The following is a 23,033-nucleotide window of genomic DNA, read 5'->3' as shown; positions in this document are numbered from 1 at the left end:
AGACTTTCTATTGAGAGCAATTTATTAAAAGAAAAACATCTCATTTTCATAAATCCTTACTTCGTACCGTACTATGGTTAAATGTGTTGTTTCTAATTGAAGGCATTTCATCAGAACAAGCAGAAAATGTAATGATTGAAGGAGTCGCGTGCGCACCTACGTTATGGATTTATCATGATCAAGGGAGTAGGGGACGTGTGCGAGTGTGAATTGGGACGTTACCAAGCAAGCCAACCACCCAGCAAGCCGGTTACTCGGCATCCGAGGGGGAATCTTACGCTCCTTCCCAATGGAGCTGTTACAGCAAAGATAGACTGAACAACCACATCACCCAGTTTACTAAGGTAAGAAAATCCCGCTGAAACCGGTCTCTGTCAGTCGCTCCGACCTTTTACTGGTTAATGAATTTAGCGAGTTAACGAATGTCGTGTACGACAGCTTTAGCAAGCTAGTCTGCTAGCCAGGCGGCTTGAGTGTGCTAGCCTGAGCTAGCGATCACTGTTTAATCCTCTTGGCTGGAGATCTTAACCCAGCCAGCTAACTCTTCAACATTTCTGTTACAGCGTAGAAACGACTCCAGCTTTAAAACACGGCAGGCCGAAGTTATCTCCCTTCTTGTTTAGCTGACAATCCCTACGCTAAGTCAGCTAACGTAGCTTTAAATATCCAGCTAGCTTTCGAGCCAAGGTTGCGAATCCAGGTCCAGGAAGTAAAAATCCACCCCGGCTGTTCGCACCAACTGCAGAGCTGGCTCCGCTGCAGCGGACGTCTTGCGGGCAGTCTGAACAAAATCGCGGGGTGGATTTTTACTTTCTGGACCTGGGTTTGCCAGCTCTGCTTGTGAGCGATGCGATGGATACGCGGTCGGCCTCTCTCTCTCTCTCTCTCTGTGTGTGTGTGTGTGTGTGTGTGTGTGTGTGTGTGTGGCGGGGGGGGGCTCTAGCTAAACTCAGGAAAACTGTGGACGAGAGTACTTTAGCTAACTTCTCTTTATGTCAGCGTCGGGAGTAGCTGTTGTAGTGAATGGGTTTAAGCTGTTGGGACAGGCGGGCGGTGTATAAATGCACTCGCTAGCTGCGAAACGCGAGTATCGTTAAAAGCCAGTATGTCGGTAACTTGGGCTGTCTGATGCTAGCCTGATGGTACTGCACTCGGTAGCCCGTTAGCTGTAGCTACCAAGCTAGCAAGCAAGCTAGGATAGCATCGACGGCAGTTCCCCCCCTAACGAGATAGCAGTGCATTCCCACGCAGTTAGTTTTATTAGCATTAGCTGTGTATACTCAGATGCGTCTGATTACAACCCGAGCTCGGCTGGTGTGCTGTGATGTCGTGAAACGTCTGATCTGGTTTGGGAAAGCATCCGCAACTTTTGTCAGACCAGGAGAGATGATCCGATACAGGCTGTGTTGTGCTTCACCGGCTGAGTTGGAGGTGGCGTCAGCTGTCAGCCTGGGTCCACTCGGACCTCTTTCCGTTGCAACCAGAGATGCGAGTCCTGCACAGACACAGAGAGAGGGAGGCTTTGGGGATCACAGCAAGTACAGTACGGATGTTAGTGATACCCAGCTGGACGGGTGGAGGTGGGTAGAGTAACCTAATCCCGCACTCGAGTAGAAAGGCTGTTCCCTGTTGTAGCTACATGGAGAAGCTACGACAGTTCTGGGGAACTTCTCAGCACATCCAGTATCAGCAGAGGTACTGAAGTGTGTTACACTGACTGTGTTCTTCTCTCTTCGGGATCCCTTTGGTATGAAATTAAATGCTGACTGTGTGGTTGAGCTTACATGTCATGCAGAAAACTTGGATCTCCAAAACTGCAACTGTGGGGCAGTGGTGAGAGCGCCGGGTTGTTGATAACAGGGTTGTGGGTTCGATTCCCGGGCTCAGCAAGCTGCCACTGTTGGGCCCTTGAGCAAGGCCCTTTACCCTCTCTGCTCCCCGGACGCTGGAGTTGGCTGCCCACCGCTCTGGGTGTGTGTGTACTCACTGCCCCTAGTTCACTAGTGTGTGATGCGGAGGACACAATTGTTACCTTACCTAACTGCATAAAAACAACTTTAAAACCAGTCAGTGTGAAAAGATTGTATTTAAAATTGTATTTGGAGCGTTTCTGTTGATCCATGTATCATGAAATTCTTGCAGTAGTTGCATTGCAGTGGTTAGAGTGGTTAGAACTAATTCTCAGAGTATTGTCCAAAAACAAACGGGCCTCATAAGAAGTTCCTTCAATTGTTTATTGATAAAAGTCCATTCAAAAGGTCTAGGCCAGATTTATGATGCAGTTTTAAGTTTTAAATCGTTCACAGCAATTCTCTTATAATGACGGATCCTCATTGTCCCATTCTCTTCACATATGCAGTCTTAGCACGCCAGTCTCAGAGTTACGGCAGCCCTGGGGAAGAGCAGCAGCTCACCAGGCCCTTGTAGCACGCCCACAACCTATAGGTTTATCAATAACAAATTGAAGGAACTTCTTATGAGGCCCGTTTGTGGATCAACAGAAACGCTGTTTATGTCGTAGATCACAATAACAATTAATTTTGCTACATAAAGGCATAGAGATGGGGAAGAAATTAAATGAAGAGACAGATGTAAGATGTGGCTCCTTTAAATGACTTGAGAAATGGCACAAAACTTCCCCACCTCTGAGAACGGTCATGATCATTTTCACGAAGGTCTTTTTCTTCTGTGACTAGTTGCTCAGTGTGTTGGCATTTGGCTGTTGGTGGAAAGTATGATTTGTCACAGTGTTTTGTGAAGTGTTCACACAGCCATGATTGACTGAAGCTATCAACAAACTGGTGGCTGGTGACTTCAGGCCTAATACTTGGTCAGATTTATACTTTTAAACCTGTTTGTTTGTATTTCATGGAAACATGGGTAAAGATATGGACGGTATCTGTTATGAGAGTGGGATTGAGTTTTGTCTGTGATGCACGAGACTAGGACTGGGCCGTATATCCCATATTGAGTGAGTGAAGTTTAGGAAATGTTGAATGAAATAATTATAAAATGAAAAGAACTCATGTTTTCATGTTAAATTTCTAATCAAGCAATCAGCAGTCCTCTTTTGGCCATTATGAATTGGAATTGAGTAAAATTGTGTATTGTAAAAATTCCTTGAGATTTTTCTCAGGATATCACCCACCCCTACTTGAGGCATATACAAACAATGCACCTTAGCAGTGGGCCTCAGACTCTGACTTCTCGCTCTGTTGGGAAGCTAGCATTGCCTAGAACAGCTTGTCACTGTAGGCCTGAGTGGAAGTTGAGGACAGTGTGGCGAAGGGGGAAGTGTCCTCATTAGGCATTGATGTAAAAGTTCGATCACGTGAAACTTCCCTTTTCAAATGCTGTGGAAGAATCATTTTTTCGACTATTTAGTTAAGTCACTGTGTTGCCAAACTAAAAGTCCATTCGCTGTGATTTTAACACCATAGTTCTTGTTTCTAAAGCAGCTTTTGTAGAAGTCGTGGAGCTCTCTGATTAAAGCGAAATAGCAGATTTATCAGGTCTGGTGTTGTAACCTGCACTGTGGCTTTGTTGCTCATCGTTAACAGACGGTCAGACCAGGAAAGATAATACAATGCAGACTCAATGAACTCCATTGTTTTGTAGGAAAGCCTGAGGCCTGTCTCCCAAAGCGGGTTCAACTGAGCTAGAGTTCCTGATTAAATTCTACCTTTGCACAAGAGGTGACAGCTTTCTCAGGCTCAGATTCTCCAGCAAAGATTAATCCCACCCTATCAATGAGCACAAGAGAGTTTGGCGCTTACGACAAACAGCCAGTCACGTCAAACATGAGGAGAAGTCTAGCAGTTGATTATCGAGAACAAAAAAATTATGCCATCACAGTTAGTGGTGGTGCAGTGATTAGTATGTTGGGGTATTGGTCACAGGGTTGTAGGTTTGCTATCCAAGCCTGGTAAGCTGGTACTCTACTGTATGCCTCTCTACTGCAGGGGTGGCATATCTCTTGGACTGGCTATTTAAGTTGGGATATGTGAAAATTTCAATTATACTATATGTGTAATGATAGCGGCACTTTAGGATGTAAAGCTCTTATAGGGGCCAAAGGCAACACTGTCACAATTGCTGTGGTGCTTTATAATTTTCAGATTGTTTCTCAAAAGTGATATTTTCTGTATGAATGGGTATTCATTGAATGCATTGGGGGGGGTAAGAAATAGGTAAATGGTTGCTTTGATATTGTTTTGATCTCATCAAATACTCAACCCTGATTGGTCTGAGAGGGGTTTATTTGATTTAATATACTTCTTGCAGACACATAAATGGAAATTTGGGAGTTCCATGTTATTTAAGCTTCTGGTTGATTCTGTTTTAATGTTTTTTTTTTATTGTGAATCCTCACTATCTGGACCAAATTAATCTGTAATCAGACACAAACTGAACCTTTACTTGCCAAGACACAGTGGAAAAATTAATGTAGCACGATTTATGTACATAAAACAGACCCTGAAGGTTTAAGTATTTGTGATCTTAATGCCGTCTCTGCCTTTTTTTCTTTTTTTTTTTAAATACAGTGGCCTAAGGCAGTCTGGCCATGGGTGACATGGAGCTGGAGCTTTCCCCTTCCCAGCTGGAGGATTTGCAGAAAAGCCCTTCAGCCTCCTCCACCTCCACTACCTCGTCTCTCTCCCTACCCTCCTCTCCATCGTCTGGTCCCCGGCCATTCACCAGTTCCAGCCCCAGTGCCAGTGAAGGCCTGCCAGCTTCTAGCCCTCCGCTGGATGTCATATCTGAGGGCGTGGGCGAGCTGAGCCTGGTCATCGATACTGAGGTGGCAAAGAAAGCCTGCCAGGAGGTTCTGCAGAAGGTCAAGTTCCTCAAAGTTGATGGAGAAAACACTCCTGCTGTTGAGCCCGAGCTGGTGAATGGGACAGCACATGCAGAACCTTCTGAAGGAGGCAGTGATGTATCTGATAAGCCCACGAAGATCAGCGAGGAGGAGCCTCCCTCAAGCACGGCGAAGAGCGCGCGCCGGCGCCAGAAGAACAACACCTCCAAGCAGTCGTGGCTTCTGCGGTTATTCGAGTCCAAGCTTTTCGACATCTCCATGGCCATCTCCTATCTGTACAACTCCAAGGAACCTGGAGTGCAGGCCTACATCGGCAACCGACTGTTCAGCTTCCGTAACGAGGAAGTGGACTTCTACTTGCCTCAGCTGCTTAATATGTACATCCACATGGACGAGGAGGTGGGCGATGCCATCAAGCCCTACGTGGTGCACCGCTGCCGTCAGAGTATCAATTTCTCCCTGCAGTGCGCCTGGCTGCTGGGGGCCTACTCTTCTGACATGCACATCTCTACGCAGCGCCACTCACGTGGCACCAAGCTGCGTAAGCTTATCCTGTCAGATGAGCTCAAGCCCGCCAGCCAGCGCGCACGCAGGGAGGTTCTGCAGCCTCCGCCGCCCTGCCCCCCTCCCTTACACCATGGACAGGGCCTGAGCGAACACAGCCTCTCGCCTTCCAAGCGCACTCACCAGCGCTCCAAATCCGACGCCACCGTTAGCATCAGCCTCAGCAGCAACTTGAAGAGGACAGCCAGCAACCCTAAAGTAGAAAGCAGTCAGGATGAGGTGAGCCCCCTTTAGCGCAGTGACTTCTATTGCGCCTTTCATTACCTGTATTCTGTAGGATGTGCATCTTGGTCATTTTCACTGCTTTTTCTGTAGCCGTTTGAAGGTAGACAGTATGACCTTATGATTGCTCCCTTGTGGTGAGTTTGAAATGCTACTAGCTAGCTTCTGTCACCTTAAAAATATGCAGAAGTGATTGTTTAGAGTATAGATTAGATGATAGCTCAACAATATTAAGCCATAAATGACAAAGCTCTGCTGTAAGTAGAGTTAGCGGTGCTAATTATCTATATGAAGGTGGAAGAATTTGTGCTTTGTGGGTCTCTCTTTATCTGACTGTCGTGTGGCCCCAGGAATAAACTTTGATCCTGGTAAATGAAGGGGACACTTGCCAGTTCCAAAACAGTTGGTCACCCTCCAGTAAATTGTTCTTCCCCCTAAGTTCAGTTTTCTGCAGAGTCGTTGTGTCTAGCTGTGGTACAGTTACTTGACCTCTACACCCATTAGCACAGACACGTAAATGCAGGCAACCCACATAGCCCTTTTCACATCCCTATAATGAGTCGCCCTGTTGCGTTTGTTAGAGAAGCAGGCCTGGAACCGGGAGGTTGCAGGTTCAATCCCAGGACTGAGATTCCCTTGAGCAAGGCATCTAATCCCCAGGCAATGAGGGGGCTGCAGGTGTGTCGTCACTGCTACGGACAGGTTAAATTTCATTGTAGTGCTCTGCTTTTGCTCGTCTCGGAGAGAAAAGCCACCTACAAGTGATGCTCAGACATGGGGACATCTGCCCCAACCTGATTGTTTTGCTACGTTGGCATACACTACTGTGTCATCTGGCAAAGCCGGAACCAGCCGTGACGTTTAGGTTAGAGAACAGGGTTTGGGACCGAAAGGTCATTGGTTCAGTTCCCTGGATCAGCAGGGAAAAAAAGTGGAGGTGGCGGAAGACATCCATCAACAGTCATGACAAAGGTGCTGTTGAGTTAGGCACCTATCAATCCCACCCACCCCCCCTGCCCGGTTGCTGAGAGGTGTGTGTGCGTGCGCGCATGCTCATTGCCACGAATGGGTTTTAATATAGTGCCTAAATTTCGCTCCTTCTGCTGGACAAGAACACGATCCACAGTGTTGTGTGGTACCTGAATAGGTCCCAGAAATGGGAGTCTTTGATTACCTACGTTCGTGTGTGTATAGACATAAAATATTAGAGACAAATGCCTCCCCCTCACATTCTACATATTGTACACGTATATAAATAATGTGCGTATGTGCATGTAAAAGCTTAATAGATCCACCCCCTCCTCCCCTACATCTCATTGTGGTGTGAAGTGGAGACTTCATGATCATTATCTTTCTTTATTTATCTCCGTTCAGGATGCTCCCCTTCTCTCCCATCTCTTTCATTTGCCTGTTTTTGCTGCCATGGCAACAGTGGCGTCACTGTTCACGTGAGTTTGCAGCTGTGGAAAATTCGGGCAGAGATTAGTGAAATCTTACGAATACTTTCTCTGTTCACCTCTGTCATACATCCCTGACAATTAATTAGATTTACTGGGATGTAAGAGAGCTCCCCCTTTAGAGGCCTGACTGACATTAGGGGAATTCCCTTTGACTAGTACTGTGAAGAGGGGCTGCATGATTATTGAAAAAAACGGACATCGCAATATTGTTTGTTTTCTATGAGAGCGATATAGCGATATTTAAAAATACAGGAATTTAGAGTCCCCAGAAATCAACGATTCAGCATTTCACGCAGTTTAATATTTAATGCTACTTTAACCACTACTCCCAGGATGATTCAGCCTAGTTAGTCAGACCAATGATGGACAGACACAGAGAAGACAAATAAAGGAGAACAGCCATCCATATTAGCTTTAATTATTTATTTAATTAATTATTTAATTACATTTCTATGTATTGCGGTCTTTAGACCTCTTAACCATCAGTACAGTGAAGCAGTATGTTTACTTTTACTGTTGACTGGGAGAAATACTCTCGCTGTACTGACTGCTTCAGGCAGATGGGAAAATTGTTCTAATAAGCGTGAATAAATGTGAATACATTAATAAGCTAATCAATCAAAAGCCAATAATGTATATTGTCACATAAAAAAACAAAACTTGTATCTCCAAAAAGGCGAATTTACAGGAGGACATACAAAAAAAATCCTTAATTCCAAGTAATTTCTGAGCATTTCTACTGGCCTATTCATCAATAAATATGGATATAATGTAGGGCTGCACAATATTGGGGGGGGGGGCTGTCATTGCAATATAGCTATGTTTTGTCTGCAATATTAAATGTTAATATTAATGTTCACCAGAGGTCAATGATAAAACTTGTCATATATTAATGATATATTAACAATATGTTACAGCATATATTAATAAGGCACACTATGTATCTATGATTAGGAGTTAAGTAAAGATACTGGGCAGATATAAAATGAGAGAACAGTGCAGGCTTTCCTTTTGTATAAAGCAGTAGAAAAGTTGTCACATGATGTTTGTTATTATTTTTGCATAGCACTTCCTGCGTTGTGCTTATTACACATTCACAGATTGTGATGGCGCTGCTGAAATGGTTAAAATGGCGATACAAGGTTTAGTAAAAGCATATGACAGTTAGACAGTTTAGCTTTAGCGCTACAGACTGCAGGTGCCAGCACTGGCTAGAGACTTTATTTGTCTGCCGCGTTGTAGTTCATGCAGCCATGCAGCCAATTAGATAGTAGTAAAACTAGTAAGTACAAATAAACACCCATACCCTTTTTTTTAGATATCCATCTTGCATCGTCAGGCTTATTACTTATTATTACTTATTACTTTTTTTGTTAATATACTTTATATATTAGTCATTAGACTAATACAGGATTGTAAAGTACAGCCAAACACTGTCCCTATAGGCCTAACTACTAATTATTCAGTAGCAATCAATAATTCAGTAACTACTGTGAAACTGTAACTTTTTTTTTTGTTTGAGGGTGAAGAATTCAAGTACGAGACCACATGCGCCCACCTTCAGGGTTCAAAGGGTTAATGCTAATGCAGCAAACCCCGATCATCACTGTGTTCTGTAGAATGTGGTGACTGTTCTGAGTGAAGGCATGCATACAGTCTCCTCTGATCACTGTTTTTTAGTTGATTAATGTGCTCGTCAGAATGTGGTGACATCATTGTTAGGGGTGATTGCATGCTGCACCCCATTCAGGCACTGCTGTGTGGCCCAGAGCTTCAGTCTTTCAGAGATAGCGACTTGTTTGACCACCGGATCCATAAAAGTCCAGGGTGTTGTTGGCTCCCTGAACGGTGATTAGTCTTTTATCTAGAGGAGTTTGGACTTCTGCTTGTCTCTGACGATTCACAGCCGCTGCCTAACCAGTGAGACACGGGCTTTGGTAAACAAGCTGAACGGAGTGCTTGGCAAGAATTCGTCCTCTGTTTCTTTGAGCTGTTTTGACCCTCTCTGGTTTTTCTGTTGTGTGTTAGAGAGATGGCTGTGAGTCATGTGAGAGAGTGGGTGATGACTCCATGCAGTCCTGAGATTAAGATGGAAAAGGCTCTTGGTAATGTGCGCTTGGGAGTATTGCACAAAGCAGGATTTCTCAGTAAGCTGGATAATAAGTCAAAAGGAAGAATTTTCCTACAGGAACATTCCTAAAGTCTGCTCTTAAAGAGGCATGGCTTTGGGCCGAAATAGGAATTTTAAAGTGTTTTTCAAAGAGTCTGTACACACAATGCTGTACAAACCGTTTGCTCTGTCGCACAACTCAAAAACGTCTAGTTTGTCAAAAAGAGACAAAAAGACTGGCACAAGCAACAATGAGTCATTTTGAAGATGCACAAATAGGCCTGTGTCCCAGTAGCTTCCCAGTAGCTTCTTTTCTGTCTGCTTATTTTGCTTGTACTAGGGATATGAATTTCAGTCCCATTTGCTTTTAATCGATTCTTCCCCTGCATTATTAAAATGATTTTAGTCATGTAAATCCACATGCTTGTCATCTGGTCCAGTGTTTAGTGATGCCATGAGCTACTGATCAGGCAAAACCAAGGCAAGCAGGAAAAAAAAAGTTTCATGTAAGTATGTGGACGCAGTCGGGACAAAATCTCTATTTCCCTTCAGGATGATATTTTGGCTTTGGGTTTACACTTTTACTAAAATGCATCCCCAATCTGACCACAGGAGAGCCAAATGTACTTTTCCTGCATAGAAAGCACATTAACATGTACCTTAATTTCTGGTTTCCTTCCTGCAACCGTCAGTTTCTTGCCAAGTTGGTTTAGCTCTGCGAGATTGAGAACGATTTCCACAATGAGGTAGAACAATAGATGGTTCTCACATTTCCCTTATGGCTCCGTGAGAAGGACTATTTAATCTGCCAGAGAACGCACTGTGTATTCAATCGTCTGCCAGTAAACAAGGACGTGCATGCACACAGAGTAAGGGAGATCGAGAGCGAGAGAGAACCAGTATCCATAGCAGTAATGATTACTCATGTTTCTGCATGCCTAACTGTACCCAGACATGGAAAGCACATTCCGTTTACACTCGTGTAAAATGAATGTGGTTTAAGTGATTTGATCGCAGTCCAATCGCAGTGCAACTTGGGTGTGTTTACACTAGCCTTTTCATGTGGTCACATGAAAACCAAACATGGACTGATCACACAAAGGTTGTAAACAGCCTCTCTGGGTCTCTCTATAGATATAAAAAGTGTGTGTGTGTGTGTGTGTGTGTGCATAGTTCTAGTTGCTGAGATGCAGTGGAATCCTCATCACATAGCATCTTTTGGTGTGCAAGTTAACAAGATATCATTAGTGCTACATGGGTCTAAATTCATTCATCGTTGTTGAAATAAAGCGCGTGACCTCAGAGCACTATGAATGACTCTTAATCATTTAATTAAATACATTTATGTAAAATTACTAGAATTACCAATTAAAGCAACACCATGTAGCAGTTTTCCTTAAAATGACGACAAAATCGTTGGAACGCTCCACTGACTTGAAGTAAGGAGAATAGCATCTCTGTAGTTGCTTCTCTGGGCTCGGCATGCTGTTAACTGCACCCCTGCTATAATATAACCCATCACTGTGTCAGTCCACATGCTTCTTTCACTTTCAGTGACGATTCTGTATCTCTCTGTCCAGAAATGTATGTTTAAAGCATGTCCTGTAGGGGTGGCTCAAAGCATAAATTACACTTCCCCTCTGTACACTGTTGAAAGGATAAGATCCTTGAGGAACTTTGGGATGTTCTTTAATTTGAACTGTGGAAGAACCACAGTGAGTTGCTTTAAAGAACCTTCAAGAAAAGTTTTTTAGAAGAGAAAGGTTCAAAAGTTCCTCAAAGAACTTATACGTTTCTCCATAATTCTCCATAAAAGTCATCTGGATAACTGAGAAATCCTGCTCTGTGAAGTGTAGCTCCTTCAGTAATAGTACTTTGCCAGTCAGTATTCATCAGTGCTGAATTTTTGGGGAAGATAATTCCGTTACGTAAGACTATGTTCTGCTCTGCAAGGCCCTCTGATTGACAGCTGTGATTATGAATTAGCTTACGTCGCAGAACCTGAATCGGCCTGCTGTTGCGGAAATCACCAGGAACAAATACGGGGCAGATCGTGGCTTGCATTTTTGTACTCTTTAGCTGCCAGGGTGATGATGGTTAAGAGTGCTGATTGCGCACTTGCGCCAGTGTGGCAGACATGACGTTTTGTTCTGATTTAAAAGGCGTAAACCTACGCCTTAGGGAATCGGGTGTATGCTGCTGAATGTAGTGTAAGGTAAAGTAGATGTGAGCGTGAGGGCAGCAGAGATTGCGAGATCCCTGCTGTTCTCGTTTGTCTAATCCCTGGCCTTGTCCGGTGCTGTCATGGTGCAGTATGGAGGTCAGGTCAGTGCTGGACAGTCTCCTCTCTGGGGATTAAGCACAGGTTACAGCAAGAGAAAAACATTGACATGGGAATTTTGGAACATAACTGTGAGCTCTCTCTTTTTTTGTTTTTTTTGTTTTTTATATATATTTTTTTATTATTACTTTTGTCTTGCTCCCCCCCAACCCCCCCTCCCTCCACCACTCTCCCTTGCTCTTGTACCATAAATCCCCATCCCCACCCCTTTTCCCAGGACATGAGCTCCAGCTCCGACAGTCTCGAGTTAGAGGCTGGTACAGTAAGTCAACCACTGTCTAATAACATCCTTATCTGTGCATTGTGGGATGATGGCTGTTTCTGTTCGCAGTTGGGGTTGGACTCCCAGATTCCTTCAGATGTGTACCTTTAAAGATTTGCAAGCATGTCATCTCTAGTGACACCTTTCTATAGTTGCAACAGTTGAATTGCTGTCAATTTTAGGTGCCAGAAACGACTTCTGTTTATTGTGTCTATTAGCTGACATGCTTGGAAACGTACATATTCTTTGGCTTCCCCCCCCTTTGATGTTGCCCATTTATTAACACTACAACTCAAAAGGGGATTCTCGTTTCTGATGAAATTATGTCATACAGAGTCTGTCAAACAGGGGCGTTTAAGCTACACAAAATCCAAAAGTGAATGTTTGTTTCCTGACTGTGACGTCTGCTTGGATTCTTCACCCACTACAATGATCAGATTACTTAATGACTTTGTTAAAGGGAAGTGAAAGTTTCCAGAAGTAAAAAGGGGTTGCTTTATATTAATTATGTACTGTACAACAATGTGCAGTATCACAATACTTAAAATATTCTCTAAACATCATAATAATTCTAATGAAACATGCAGTTGCTCAGCTTTCTTTAAAGGTGCATTAGTCAAGATTTAAGAAACACCATCTTTGGATCTACCCTTGGATCTAGTGTGTTTATTCTTTGATATTTCTTTGTAATGAACTATTAGTTTATCAGTCTGTCTGTGTTAGCTAGCTACTGTTGGTGACAGATTTATCTATTCCATTTGTTATATAAAGTTTGTCACTCAAACAATGTGTTATTCAGAATTACAGCATTTACAGTCCAGGAGGCGCTGAAGAAATAGGGGTGGAGTAAAGGGATGCTAAGAAGAGGGGGTGGAGTAGCGGGGCGCTGAGGAGATTGGGGTTTGATCAAACGGGGTGCTGAGGAGATTGGGGTTTGATCAAACGGGGCGCTGAGGAGATTGGGGGTCGATCTAACTGGGCGCTGAGGAGATTCGGTGTGGAGTAACTGGGTGTTGAGAGTCTCATAAGTGACTGACCAGATATCTGTGTAAACAGACAGGGCTCTATTTCAGAATGCAGCTTTTCAAACATTGTTTCTTAGGCACCTAGTAAACATGTGCTGATGGTGTCTTTGGAATAATTAGTGTTGTATTATGTTCTGCAAGTTTTACAGTTTATTAGAATTAAGAAAACAGCGAGAAAGTCAACTAATGCACCTGTAAATTACCAAGGAGATCCACAATATGGTCAGAAAAAGCATCGCCCAGGCCTACTTTTAACTTGCATTCACTTCCCTGTTTCAGAGTTGCTTTTAGTCCAGTGTTCCAATCTGACCCCACTGTCAGCGATCAAACATTTCTAGTGTGGTTTTTGCGTAGAGCGCAAGTGATGGGTTCAATGCTTCATTATATGAATCAGTTCTTTACTTCTCTACTTCTCGTCAAGTGTGTTTTAAACATGGCACTGCTTCTGTAAAGATACTACCTTGAGGTTTTTCGCTTCATGGCCTTGAGGTTTTATCTTTTATTCTTGTAAATAAATCGCTAAGCAATCACCAGCACTCTTGTTTTCTTTGTTAATTTAATCAGAGGGGATACTCTTTGTAGGTGTGTCGTACATGCTCTGGTGTATGTTTGTGCACACAGCCTGTTAAAAGAGGGTTACATCTTAAGAACTCTCAGTTGATTTGGGTGTATGGTTCTCTGGTCTCTCGTTCGTGTTGTACATCGTGTACATATCGCATTGGGAGTGGTAAACAACCATAAATTGCACATGTGGAAGAGACACAGATGGAGGAGTTTGATGAGTCTTACTCCACATTTGCCATTGTGGAATGAGCTCATTTTCATAGTTGTGTCAATAATTCTCTCATTTCAGGTGATGTTTTTCATTCACGCCTCACTTGTGCCACCTTATGGTCAGCTGATGCTAGAAAGCACTTTTTTTTTCCTCTCTCATTTGTTTAAACCCTCATGCTTCGCTTTGATTTCAGAATATATTTATCATGCATGTAGACTTTTCTTTGGCCTAGTACTCGTTAATGTTTAATGATAGTAGCCGTCTAAATGACGTCACTTAGTACACATAACTATTACTGCATCTAGAAGTGACTGGATTGCTTCTTCTTAGTGCATTTGGTAAAATCCTGTAAATTGAAATCCATGTAGTAAATTGTTTATCTCTCTCTCCTCTTTCCTCCCATGTCGATCTCTCTTTTTCCTGTGTCTCCTCCTGTTAGCCTGTACGCTTGACTCCTCAGCGGGAGTTCATTAAGTCTCTGATGGGGATTGGAAAGAGACTGGCCACTCTGCCCACCAAAGAGCAGAAGACGCAGAGACTTATCTCAGAGCTGTCGCTGCTTAACCACAAGCTGCCCGCTCGTGTCTGGCTGCCCACCGCAGCTTTTGACCACCATGTGGTGCGGGTACCGCATACCCAGGCTGTCGTGTTGAACTCGAAAGACAAGGTAAACTTTTCAAGAGCATTAAGTGAATGAATAGGGGTCAGTTGCAAAACTAATGGTTGTTTATTTGTTTATATCTTTAACCATATGGGCATTACCGCAATTGTTGCTATTTGAATATCTACACTTTTATTATCAAAATTGTTTGTTTAAACGCATTTTATCATGGGCTACGTGTTGCTGGATTAGCATTACAGGAAAAATCTATCCATTAATTCTAAAAGGAATATGCTGAATATTTTTATTTATAAAACAATAATCTGCTGATATCAGTATGATTCCCATATTCTAGTGCATTTCAAAACTCTTACCCTGCATGCACACCACACGTGATTAAAAGCATCCTGCATCAGGCAATGAGTCACCGGTGTGTGTGTGTGTGTGTCCACCAGCATTCAGGCAAACAGCATGATTGACTGAGTTGCATCATCAAGCAAACCATTTTTTTAAAGGCCCAGCACCCAATATTAACCTGTATAAACCAGTATATTTGTGTGAATGAAGAAAGTGTATTTTACACATATTTAATTATCAATGTACTGATTAAAACATCTGATATAACAATCTAATTGCAGGCTGCAATTGTTGCTTTTAAGTATGCTTAAAAGTTCAGTGTCCATAAAAAAATTAAACATGTTAAAAGTGTATGTACATTTTATAAATGATGTTTGCAAATAAGGACACCTCATAAAGCATAAGGAAATCTGGACACAAATCAGCAATGATGAATCTCTCCTCCATTTTGCGACTCGAACAAATCTTCATTAGGAAGCAAAGTCAGTGGAGCGTTTTTGAGGAAACATAAAAACCTGTTTCCTAAATGGTAGTTGCTGTAACGCATCACTGTTTATGTGAACAGAGTTGAGCAGAGCTTCACTTGACTGTTTCTGAATTTGCACACTTTGCGTTGGTCACGTTGCTGAATGCTGCCGAGCATCACTGACTGTCATTGAAAAAATATTGACCTCTTCTATGGCGTCTGAACCATTTGAAGCACTTTTATATTTAAGAGTATCCAATAAATAGTAATATGATATATTGAAATAGCACTGGCCACTAGTAAACAAAATATAAGGACCCATTCTTAGATCCGTCTTGTATTTAGGGCATTTCATAGACTTCTGACTTTCTTTACAGGCACCATATTTAATCTATGTAGAAGTTCTGGAGTGTGAGAACTTCGAAACATCTAGTGTACCAGTAAGGATCCCAGAGACGCGAATCCGCAGCACACGCTCTGTAGAGAATCTTCCAGACTGTGGCATCACGCCTGACCAGCGGGCCAGCAGCTTCTCCACTGTTCCCAACTATGACAACGATGATGAAGCCTGGTCTGTGGATGACATTGGAGAGCTGCAGGTTGAGGTACTGTACTGTAGCCGCTTGTCATTCTTTAAGCATCTTTTAGCTTCTTTTGACGCTATGTAAACTCATCCATCCTTCATTTTGTCCTTCTGCTAGCTGCCAGAGATCCACACCAACAGCTGTGACAACATCTCCCAGTTCTCAGTGGACAGTATTACCAGCCAGGAGAGCAAGGAACCCATTTTTATTGCTGCTGGAGACATCAGGTACACTTTTATGCATGGAGCTAGACCTTAATGACTTAAGTCTAAGTGGCAGGGTTAACATTACAGCAAGACTGATGATCGATTTCAGTGTTTCAGTTCGAAAATGAGCTTCAGGATGAGGATTATTCTTTAAGAGCCATAGATGTTTTCAGCTCGCCATGCATCATATGTGACTGCTTGTGATCAGATTTCTCACATCATTTCTGCTGAAGGAGGGGCATGGGCTACAATAATATAATAAGAGTAATAACGCCAGCCACAGTGACTGGGTTGATGCGGGTGGGTTTTTGCTGTCAGGGAAGCATTGAGATGTTTTGATGTTCACACTACAAGAATAATGTGGTCATATGCGTCTCTGGCCTCCTCCGTATGGGGGATTGAGTGATTGGATTGCAGTGTATCTTTGGGATGCATTGTATCCCATTTACACCTGTACTTTGTGCTGTCCACTTATGAAAGGTGGGAATGGGGCCTAACGTTTTTCTTTCTGCCGTTATTCAGGCGACGTCTCTCAGAGCAGCTTGCCCATACTCCAACCACTTTTAAAAAGGATCCAGAGGATCCCTCAGCAGTAGCCTTAAAAGAACCCTGGCAGGAGAAGGTTAGGTAAGTACAGATAAAACAATCCCACAGTTTTTGGTGTGCTTTTTTGTAGTCTTTTTCATTGAAGTACCTCGTGTTAATGATTCTGCTTTTGTTGTTACACAGACGAATTCGAGAAGCCTCTCCTTATGGCCACCTGCCTAACTGGCGTCTCCTCTCAGTCATTGTGAAATGTGGTGATGATCTAAGACAAGAGCTCCTTGCCTTCCAAGTGCTGAAACAGCTGCAGGTTGGGTTCCTTAAATGTAGACTATTTTAGTATATTCATTTAATTTGATACAGTAATGCCATTAGTTTTGTTGTCAAGCCACCATTTGGGATAATTTACATCTCTTCAGAGACTTGACTCCATGCTTTTATTCAACATTCCCAGACTGTTTGTTGTTGAGTAGCCTGCAAACATATTACTGCTGAAACAACAGACATTTTTATCCTTGTGATGATGCGTGTTCTTCGTGGCCACAGGCAATCTGGGAGCAGGAGCGAGTCCCCTTGTGGATTAAGCCCTATAAGATCCTGGTCATCTCCTCTGACAGCGGTATGATTGAGCCAGTGGTCAATGCTGTGTCCATTCACCAAGTGAAGAAGCAGAGTCAGCTCTCACTGCTCGACTACTTCCTACAGGAACATGGCAACTACACTACAGAGGCCTTCCTCACCGCTCAGCGCAACTTTGTGCAGAGTTGTGCTGGCTACTGCCTCATCTGCTATCTGTTGCAGGTTAAGGACAGGTAAAACTACCAGGCATTCTGTCAGTCACCTGACATGTTCCCACAGCTGGATGTTACTCTTCAGACCTTTAGAAATACTTTGGAAGGGTGTTATTGTTGTGTTGTATGCATGAGCGTGTGAATTCATGAGTTCCTCCATACTTAAATTAGTAGTATGAAGGAATTAACAGTCATAGCTTATTGAAAACAAATGCTCATGCTTTAGACATTCTGGTGTCAAAGAAAAATATATTAGAAGTTATTAATGTAGTTTATAATCATTATCACATGTAATATATGCCAAGTTGGGATGGAAATTGCATATGGGATAATCTAATTAACATATGTTTTTTGTAATGATCAAAATTTATGTGCACTTCGGCCATCTTCCACTTTTTGTTTCCTGATATATGGAGCAATAAAAATGCTCCAAAATGACTCAGAATAAAAGTTTTGTAGATCTCAGTGTCCTATGCTCTCTTTTGCTTTTCAGACACAATGGGAACATCCTGCTCGACTCTGAGGGTCACATTATTCACATTGATTTCGGCTTCATTTTGTCAAGCTCTCCCAGAAACTTGGGCTTTGAAACATCTGCCTTCAAACTGACCAATGAATTTGTAGATGTAAGAAGCCCTATATAGAATTTTTTTCATGTTCAGAAATTTTAGCTTACATGTTAAATGTTTTTTTTTGTTTGTTTGTTTGTTTTTTTTTATGTGAAATGGCTTTTTAAAGCTGTTTTTGTCTCTTCTTTTAAGGTTATGGGAGGTCAAGATGGAGACATGTTCAACTATTACAAGATGCTCATGCTTCAGGGCCTCATTGCGGCACGCAAACACATGGAGAAAGTCATCCAGATAGTGGAGATAATGCAACAAGGTACTGTCTCTCCACAAGCATGTCCCCTCTCAGAGCTGTGCATGTTTGCTGAAGGTTTACATAGAAAATATAAATAGAATAGAAAACTTATAGAAGGTCAGTTAAAGTTAATATGGTAACTTTGCAAATGGATTAATATGTAAAAAAGACTCAGTTTCATTGTTTCAGTTTGAAAATGAGCTTCAGGGTAAATATGGTTTGAGTGATTTGATACAATCCCTCTCGGTTCCCGTTCACACCTTTTAATTTGTGCTGCCCACTTATGATCGGATTACCCATGACACATGTGAATGGGGCCTAATATTTTTTTGTCTGCAATTATTCAGGATTAATAGTGATGATGAATTAATTAGCTGATAATTTTGATATAAAGCATGAAAATGTAGATATTATTTACACTCATCATGTGGTTTATTAGGAAGACCGTATTAATAGGAATAGCTTAGCCTCAATTCCTTGAGACCTGGAAACATTTCTTGCATCATACAATTCCTGAACATTTTTCAAGCTCTGAATCTTTGGTTCTTTCACATCCCAAGGATGTTTTATTGGACTATGGTCTGGTTACTGTTCATGAAAACCAGTTTGAGAAGAAGACTTGGTATAGCCATGGTATAATTGTGTGAATAAAAAGATGCATGTGGTCAGGAACCATACTCAAACAGGCTGTGGCATTCAAGCTGATTGAGTGATAATAATGGGCTCAAAGTGTGCCAAGAAAACATTCCCCCACACCATTACACCACCTCCACCTGCCTGGACTGTTGACAAAAGGCAGGTTGCATCCAAGTTGCTGTTGTAGCCCATCTACCTCAAGGTTTGACGTGCTCTGCGTTCTGAGGCTGGCCATTCTGTGTTGAACTTTGACTTTTGGAATCTTTGTAGGATTGGCTTATCCTCAACATGGCGTTTCAACAGCTGCTCACTGGGTGTTTTTATGTATTACACCATTTTGAGTAAAATCTAAGGACTGTTGTGATTAAAAAAAACCCTGGGAGATTCTAGACCTAGTCAAACAAGCCTATCTGCCACGTGCCATCATGCCACAATTTCTCCACTATGTGAAAATTACCTGAAGCTTCGGGCCTGTGTCTGCATGATTTTATGCATGGCAGTACTGCCAAAAGATTTGCTGATCAGAGAATTACATGACTGAGTAGGTGTCAGTAGGTCAAATATTTGAAAGGCTATACATAATTTATTTTGATTTTTGATTTATTTTTAAGGTTTTTTTTTTTGTTTGTTTTTTTGTATTCAAAATAATCAGTAGTGAGACTACTGTCTACTATTTTACTAAAAAAAACTCTTCTGCTGTATCTCCTCACGCTTGGAACGTTTTTCTGATTACTCCCCAGGCTCTCAGTTGCCCTGTTTCCACGGCTCCAGCACTATCCGCAACCTAAAAGAGCGTTTCCACATGAGCCTGACGGAGGAGCAGCTGCAGGTGCTGGTGGAGCAGATGGTGGACGGCTCCATGCGATCCATAACCACCAAGCTGTATGACGGCTTCCAGTACCTCACCAATGGCATCATGTGACCGGGCGTGGGAGTGCTGAAGCGTGTGCCGTTGTTGGACTCGAATGTTTGGAACTGGAAAAGGCTGCACCACTTTCAGGAGCCACTCCCAAACCCTTTCTGAACCTTTCCCCATCCACCATCCCAGCGTGTTTTGACACCCAGACTGAGTTTTGATCATGGATTTTATACCCTGACTGAAGAGCTCTCAGCTGTGAAGTTTTGCTATGTCTTTTTTCTCTCCCCCCCCCTTCTTCTTTTTATTCTTTCCCTCCTCCCCTCAATAGCCTTCCCTAAGTTTGAACCCCTGCCCTTTTTTGTTATCTTGTATTGCATTTCTCTGGATATACCTTTTGGATCTTCTTTTATCCAGTATCCTAGTGCCTCGTTTGAAACATTAGCCTGAGGCTCAACTCCGCTTTGACTCTGCGCTGCTTTTGTACTCCTCCACGTGCTGTGTACTTACTGTCTTAAATCCCCATGTGTTCCTGAGCAGTTCTGTGTCTGTATCACTAATGCTTTTCTTTCTACGTTGAGTGAACTACTTACAATGTTCACATCTACATATATAGATATATATAATGCAATCACCGCTGAGACAACAGAGTTATAAACAAACTGACTATGTGTTGAGGAATGTACGCTGTGCGGTGTGAGGGAGACGGTGGGTAAAACAGCACATCAGAGTCAGCGGTGGAGTTCTCCAGTTTTGTCTGATCAGTGTTATTTTAGCTACAGTTTCAGAGAACCACGCACTTCTCTCAAATACAGACGTGTCTAAGACCTTTAGCCCTTTTTATACCAGTTGCAAGATCGCCACTCATAACTTCCAGCCTCATGACATTAAAAAGAGAGACTTGCTGATGCATTAAAGCATGAGTGTGATACAATCCTAAATATGCTTAGAGACATTGGTTTGATTCAGGTCAGGGAGTGTAAAATGCATCAATTTACCAAAAGTCCACTTCTAACCTTTTTAAGTATTTAAATAAAATCCCCCAAAACACGAAAGGCAAAAACACTATTTATTGCCTATTGACACCTTCTTGCATACTTACACGACGTAAGTGTCTGACTTGCTGTTCTTGTATTTTGTTTGGGCAGAAAGCTTATGCGAGATATCTCGATCTGTACAGATGTTCATAACCTGAATTTCAAACTTTTTAATTGTGCATGGACTCTTCTCGTGTTAGAATGACGGGGAGCTGTGTTTAAACATGAACATCTGTGTTATTTAAACCACAGGTGAGAACTCGATGATTATGGACAGTTGTATGAATGAGGGGTGGGGGGCGAAACGCAAGGGCTACAAATAAGTGGACGGAATCAACAGATTCTTAATCTGTTTGTTTTAGGTTATGAGTTAAATGCACAGGTATGAAGCTATATTTCAGATATAGATATTTTTATTATTAAAATGAAACAAGAGGTGTTGACCTACTAAAAGGACTTGTTTTTCCCCTTGCTCCAGTAGGCTAACCATTTTAATCCACATTTTTAGGGAAAGCCCAGTTGTTGCGGATCATTTGGAGATGTTTGAGAAATGTGGATCACTCTCATTACCATTTTATACTACTTTTCGTTTTTGTGTGTCAGACCCTTTTCTTTCCTTTGTAACTTGATAGACGGACCAGCTCTTACGATGACGTAAATGACCTCCCTTAACTTGTGAATGTTCCTTTGTATAATAAATTAAATGTATCTGTTTCACAGCTTGTGTGTTCATGTTGAACAAGCTAGGATTGCTAGTATTGGCTTCCTATATATTGCATCTACACTGCATGTCTGACACTATAAATCCAAATGTTTGTGGACACAAACAAATGAACGCATTCAGCTACTGTAAGTTGCACCCCTTGCTGACACAGATGGGGAAAATGCACACACACATTTGAAGCTTAATCTAGTCCCTGTAGAGAAGTACTGCCTATAGAATAAAACACTGTGGAACAGATAAACATCAACCTTTTGGCATTGTGCTAGAGGGCTAGGAAGCCCCCCAGCATTGAGCTATGGAGCAGTGGAACTGCGTTCTCTGGAATAATGGTGGTCAATTCAATACTTTTGGGATGAGCTGGGGATCTCACTAACACTCTTGTCACTGAATGCCATAAAATCTAAACAGCAATGCTTCAACATATTGTCAAAAAAACATCTGCTTGTCTACGGTTTCCTCTCAAATCAGGAGCTTTAATAGAGTTTGTTCTCCCTTTGCTGCAGTATCAGCTTCTAGTCTTCTGGGAAGGCTTTACACTAGATGGTATAACATTAGGATTAGACTGCATTCAGCCACAAGAACATTAGTCAGGTAGGGTACTGATGTTGGCTGATTGATTAGTTCTGGGCCACAAACTTCAACTCATCCCAAATGTACTGGATAGAGCTCTACACTCCAGACAATGAACTTGAAGGCCAATGCTGTAGTGGGGGTTTATACTGTGCCTTGGAGCCTCTCATTCCATTGGCAAGCAGATGCCTTGTATAGCAGGAAATAAGCAATGGGTGCACATTAAAGTAGGCTAGATGAGCTCCATAATTAGGACACATTGGGCCAGTTTTCAGAGCATGGGTTAAGCCTTCAACTGAAACTTTAGCCTCTTCTTTTCAGTCTAGGTTTTGGGTTAATTTGGGTGTGCATTAATTAATTTGGTTGGGTGCAAAATGCTCAGAAGCACAAACTTATTTACACCCCTGTTATGTTTCCTCTGAATTAAACTTTTCATTCAAGGAGGGCATGTGGAATAGTCTTGACCGGATAGTCTTGCTGTCCTCGCTGGGTTTCCCTGGTGTCCAGTTGGAATGGTGCACTTTTAGCTATTATAAGGGATTGTAATTTACTCTGGTATAGTTAGCTTTTAGCCTAGCACTCGCACACTTCACCACGTCTCTTTGCCACCATTGCACGCAGCCCTTGTGAATACCTGTTCTTAATAAGGGCAGCCCTTCCAAGTGGTGTTTCACCCAGTTGAGTAGCTTTAGCATTTAGCCTTTTTAGCTTCCATATTCTCCTAAAAGGTCTAAAGGCCTTAACTGAGCTGGATGTACAGTCAAGCTGGAACGTCTGCACACCCCTATCACCTTCTCCATGTACACCACTTATTCTACAATAGTACAAGAGTTCATTTTTGACAGAACATAGCCCACGATGACAAAGTGAAAGCAGGTTTTAGACATTGGTGCTAATTTATTAAAAATCAAAACGAAAAATATCTATACACAAGTGAAAACACTCTTTGATTTGGTCCATTTTATTTTCACAGACACTACTTGAGATGTGTCTGCAACTACAACTCTACTGGAGTCTGCTTGTGATAAATTCAATTGATTGGATACGACTGGGGATTGGGGATTGGGAAACCATGAAACGCTAATGCCATCCCTACACTGAAGCATGGCTGTGGCAGCATCATGATGCAGGGATGTTTTTCAGCAGTGGGACTGGGCTGAGCAGTGGGTCTTGATAGAGGGAAACATGTATGAAGTACACAGAGATTCTTGATTAAAAAAAAC

General features: G+C 42.3%; 1 protein-coding gene across 3 annotated transcripts; it reads left to right on the top strand.

Moving 5' to 3' along the window:
• The first annotated feature begins 229 nt into the window (after positions 1-229).
• pi4kb (phosphatidylinositol 4-kinase, catalytic, beta) lies at positions 230-21,233 on the top strand. Of its 3 annotated transcripts, none has more exons than XM_072680039.1 (12): positions 230-344; positions 4,545-5,602; positions 11,734-11,778; positions 14,018-14,245; positions 15,380-15,607; positions 15,704-15,813; positions 16,315-16,419; positions 16,522-16,645; positions 16,882-17,147; positions 17,620-17,752; positions 17,888-18,008; positions 19,364-21,233. In XM_072680039.1, exons 2-12 carry the CDS (start codon positions 4,565-4,567, stop codon positions 19,543-19,545), a joined length of 2,580 nt encoding a protein of 859 aa, XP_072536140.1. In that variant the 5' UTR covers positions 230-344; positions 4,545-4,564; the 3' UTR covers positions 19,546-21,233. The 3 variants fall into 3 exon arrangements, with proteins under 3 accessions (XP_072536140.1, XP_072536142.1, XP_072536141.1); XM_072680040.1 differs by lacking the exon at positions 230-344 and adding an exon at positions 1,257-1,580; XM_072680041.1 differs by lacking the exon at positions 11,734-11,778.
• The last annotated feature ends 1,800 nt before the right edge of the window (positions 21,234-23,033 follow it).

This window comes from Salminus brasiliensis, chromosome 5 (genome assembly GCF_030463535.1).
Source record: "Salminus brasiliensis chromosome 5, fSalBra1.hap2, whole genome shotgun sequence".
NCBI classification, from domain to species: domain Eukaryota; kingdom Metazoa; phylum Chordata; class Actinopteri; order Characiformes; family Bryconidae; genus Salminus; species Salminus brasiliensis.
The sequence above is the reverse complement of the archived record's forward strand: the minus strand, read 5'-3'. Positions and strand labels throughout refer to the sequence as shown.

Coding starts and splice junctions, on each gene's coding strand:
- pi4kb (XM_072680039.1), top strand. CDS start 4,565: ATGGGTGACATGGAGCTGGAGCTTTCCCCTTCCCAGCTGGAGGATTTG. Junction 14,246..15,379: donor TGTTGAACTCGAAAGACAAG/GTAAACTTTTCA, acceptor CTTTCTTTACAG/GCACCATATTTAATCTATGT. Junction 15,814..16,314: donor ATTGCTGCTGGAGACATCAG/GTACACTTTTAT, acceptor GCCGTTATTCAG/GCGACGTCTCTCAGAGCAGC.